At 56.6% G+C, this 3252-nt stretch overlaps 1 protein-coding gene across 1 annotated transcript; it reads left to right on the top strand.

Moving 5' to 3' along the window:
* The first annotated feature begins 298 nt into the window (after positions 1-298).
* LOC124795877 (forkhead box protein F1-A-like) lies at positions 299-2875 on the top strand. The gene is made up of 5 exons (XM_047259959.1): positions 299-448; positions 555-683; positions 828-1262; positions 1554-1776; positions 2847-2875. The coding sequence occupies exons 1-5, from the start codon at positions 299-301 to the stop codon at positions 2873-2875; spliced, it is 966 nt and encodes a 321-aa protein (XP_047115915.1).
* Positions 2876-3252: the final 377 nt, after the last annotated feature.

Genomic DNA, 3252 nt, shown 5'->3' with positions numbered 1-3252 from the left:
CCGAACTAGTGTGTTAATTGGACATTGATAAAATCTACAACCTCCCCCGAAGATTTCCTCCCTAGATAAAGCACAAACGTTGGGGTTCTAGAACAAATTCGTTTGTCCACGGAATAAGAGCCTGGAACGTTTTAACGGGTGACAGGGGTAGGAGCTTGCTTCAGAGGGGAGAAGCCTGCTCCGAAAAAAGAGAAGGTGTTATTTATCAATGTGGTTCCCGTCCTCATTCTGACGAGTGACTAAGAAAAGGAAGTGACGGTTCGGACGGCAGACCGAGCGGCCGGCGTCGCCGTCCGCCATGCTAGCAGCGCGCGTCGGCGTCGCCGGACGCGGAGGGACGGCGAGGGGAGAGAGAGGCCACGCCCACCGCGGCGCTGGGCCCGCCTCCGCGTCCGCCCCCGCCACAAAAAGCGCGGGCAGCGCGCGCAGGGCCGGCGGCCGGCCGCCAGTTGTTTACTCGCCAGCCCAGCGAGATGATGAAGAGCGAGGACGCTCCGGCGCCCGCCGCCGACGCGCACGAGCCTCCGCCGCCGCCACAGCCGCAGCCGCAGCACCACGCGTCCGTGCTGCAGCAGACCATCAACATCCAGCAGCACCTGCACCACCTGCACCTGCACCAGCACCACAGCGTCATCCTCAGCGGCGCCGGCGCCGGCGCGCTCCCGGAGCTCGACCACCACGCCGCGCTCACCTCGCACCACCACCAGCAGCAGCTGCAACAGCAGCAGCAGCAGCAGCAGGCGCACCACCTGCAGCAGCAGCTGCACGTCGAGGCTCTGCAGCAGCAGCAACAACAACAGCAGCAGCAGCAACAACAGCAACAGCAGCAACAACAGCAGCAACAGCAGCAGCAGCAACAGCCGGCGACGCAGCAGCAGCAGCAGCAGACGCAGGACAAGGAGCAACAGCCGCCGGCGAAGAAGGGCAACCCCGGCGTGCGGCGGCAGGAGAAGCCCCCCTACTCGTACATCGCGCTGATCGTGATGGCCATCCAGAGCTCGCCCGCCAAACGGCTCACGCTCAGCGAGATCTACAGCTTCCTGCAGCAGCGTTTCCCCTTCTTCCGCGGCGCCTACCAGGGCTGGAAGAACTCGGTGCGCCACAACCTGTCGCTCAACGAGTGCTTCATCAAGCTGCCCAAGGGGCTGGGCCGGCAGGGCAAGGGTCACTACTGGACCATCGACCCCGCGTCCGAGTTCATGTTCGAGGAGGGCTCGTTCCGGCGGCGGCCGCGCGGCTTCCGGCGCAAGTGCCAGGCGCTGAAGCCGTCGGCGGCGGCGGTGGCGGTGGCGGCGCAGTATCACCACCAGCACGGGCACGCGCACGCCCACGCGCACGCCGCCGCTGCGGCCGCAGCCGCCGCCGCCGGCTTCTTCTCGCCCGCCGCCACCTCGCACTACGACGCCGCCGCCGCCGCCGCGCCCGACTACCACGCGGCCGCCTGCGCCTACCCACAGCACTACGGCTACGAGTACGCGGGCGGCGGCGCGGGCGGCGGCGGCGTGCTCACCTACCAGCAGCAGCAGCAACAGCAGCACCAGCAACAGCAGCAGCACCAGCAGCAGCAGCAGCAGCAGGCGTGCTCGGACCGCGAGGTGGCCGCCGCGTGGGCCATGCAGGGCGGCGTGTTCGCCACGAGCGACGGCAACGCCTACATGAAGCCGCCGCCGCTGAGCCCGCTGCCCGACCACCAGCCGCTGACGCCGCCCGCGCCGGGGCCCTCGCCGCACGACCCCTACGCCTCCTACCAGTACGCGCTGCAGGCCGCCGAGCACGGTAAGGGCTGCCGGTTGGAAACTGAAACAATTATCTGCCCAAGTCACGGTTTCATTTCACCCCACGACACGATTCGAAAACGTACGTCTGATCCTCAGAGGCACACAGTGGTATGCAAGTCTACTTCGTATTCTGTATGTAGCCAGTTTAATTATCCGCGTCATTGACTTTTTTCCTTCCTCTACGATGCATTTTGACCCCTACACTCTCATCAAATGTTCAAAGGTGTGTGAATACCGAAGGGATCAAACTGCTGAGGTCATCGGTCCCTAAGACTCTCATCCTGCATGCATTGACTTGCGTGTTTATATCGTCTCCTGGATATATCCAGCTGTCCACCTTACGTATACAAATTTGTTGTTATTTGTGCCTTCTTAACATCGTATGACACTGACGTTATTCATTATAAACATCTGTCTACATATATAGGGTATTAGAAGAAAGTATTCCATATTTTAAGAAGTGGCACTTTGCAGCAAAACAAGATAAAAATGTCCAATAAACATGTCCTCTAAAATCGACACCTTAAGAACTGGGAGACCTTCATCATCGCTACTTCAAGCTCTATGTTATTATGGAACGACCTAAAGAAAGCAGTAAACACACGAGGACCATTCCATGGATAGAACATGCCATAAACTGCTGTTACTGTAAACCGTATTCACAGTCCTGACTGATGTAGTTCATGCTTGATAGAGCACGAGCCCATTTCCTCAAGCATTTAATGGCCAATGCATAGGTCGGGGAGTCCAGTACGTTGGCCAGCTCGCTCCTCGATCTTAATCCCACTGTTATTTCGTTTTGGGGACACTCTAAATCTTTGGTGTCTGTAAATCACCACAGGTACGCGCCATCTGTGCCTGCCCGCGCTTCAGAGACGAACCTGAGGGTTCTCAGAGTGTACGTGATACCGAAATCATTCTGTCCGAAGCATGCCGCACTGTGAATTGACTGCATGCTGAGCATCTCCTCTGGATATGACTCACAAATGCAGGTGGTACGTAATAGCAAGGAAGCTCTGATGTTTCACCTAGAATAATGTGTTTGTGTTTGTTTATGGCATTCTGTAGGTCCTTCTATAATAGCAAAGGGCTTGTAGTAGAACAGATGTGTTTCGCACTAGCAAAGATGAATTTGTGCTCAGAGCTCTTAAGGTATGCACTTTAGAGCCCATGTTTACTCGACATTTCTTGTTGTCGTCCATCTGTTGTCTCTCAAATTATGGAATATTTTTTCAAAACCATCCACATCGCGTGTTCAACATTATAGTCTGTAGCAGACAGTGCTATATATACTACTGTCACCAGTCCCCTTTCCTATTCCAGACGCGAGTGGATCGCGGGAAGATCGATTGCTGGTAACCCGCGTGTGAGCTCTTATCTTTATAATTTTACCTCCATTATCTTTTCGTGCAATATACGCACGAGGAACCAATATGTTAGTTGACTAATACAGGAACGTACGCTATCGCAGTTT

The sequence above is a fragment of the Schistocerca piceifrons genome, chromosome 4 (assembly GCF_021461385.2).
Source record: "Schistocerca piceifrons isolate TAMUIC-IGC-003096 chromosome 4, iqSchPice1.1, whole genome shotgun sequence".
NCBI classification, from domain to species: domain Eukaryota; kingdom Metazoa; phylum Arthropoda; class Insecta; order Orthoptera; family Acrididae; genus Schistocerca; species Schistocerca piceifrons.
The sequence above is the reverse complement of the archived record's forward strand: the minus strand, read 5'-3'. Positions and strand labels throughout refer to the sequence as shown.

Bases quoted from the DNA above. Each gene is read 5' to 3' on its own strand.
- LOC124795877 (XM_047259959.1), top strand. From the start codon at position 299: ATGCTAGCAGCGCGCGTCGGCGTCGCCGGACGCGGAGGGACGGCGAGG. The intron at 449-554 runs GTTGTTTACTCG...CAGCCGCAGCAC, and splicing joins GGGCCGGCGGCCGGCCGCCA to CACGCGTCCGTGCTGCAGCA. The intron at 1,777-2,846 runs GTAAGGGCTGCC...GGCATTCTGTAG, and splicing joins GCTGCAGGCCGCCGAGCACG to GTCCTTCTATAATAGCAAAG.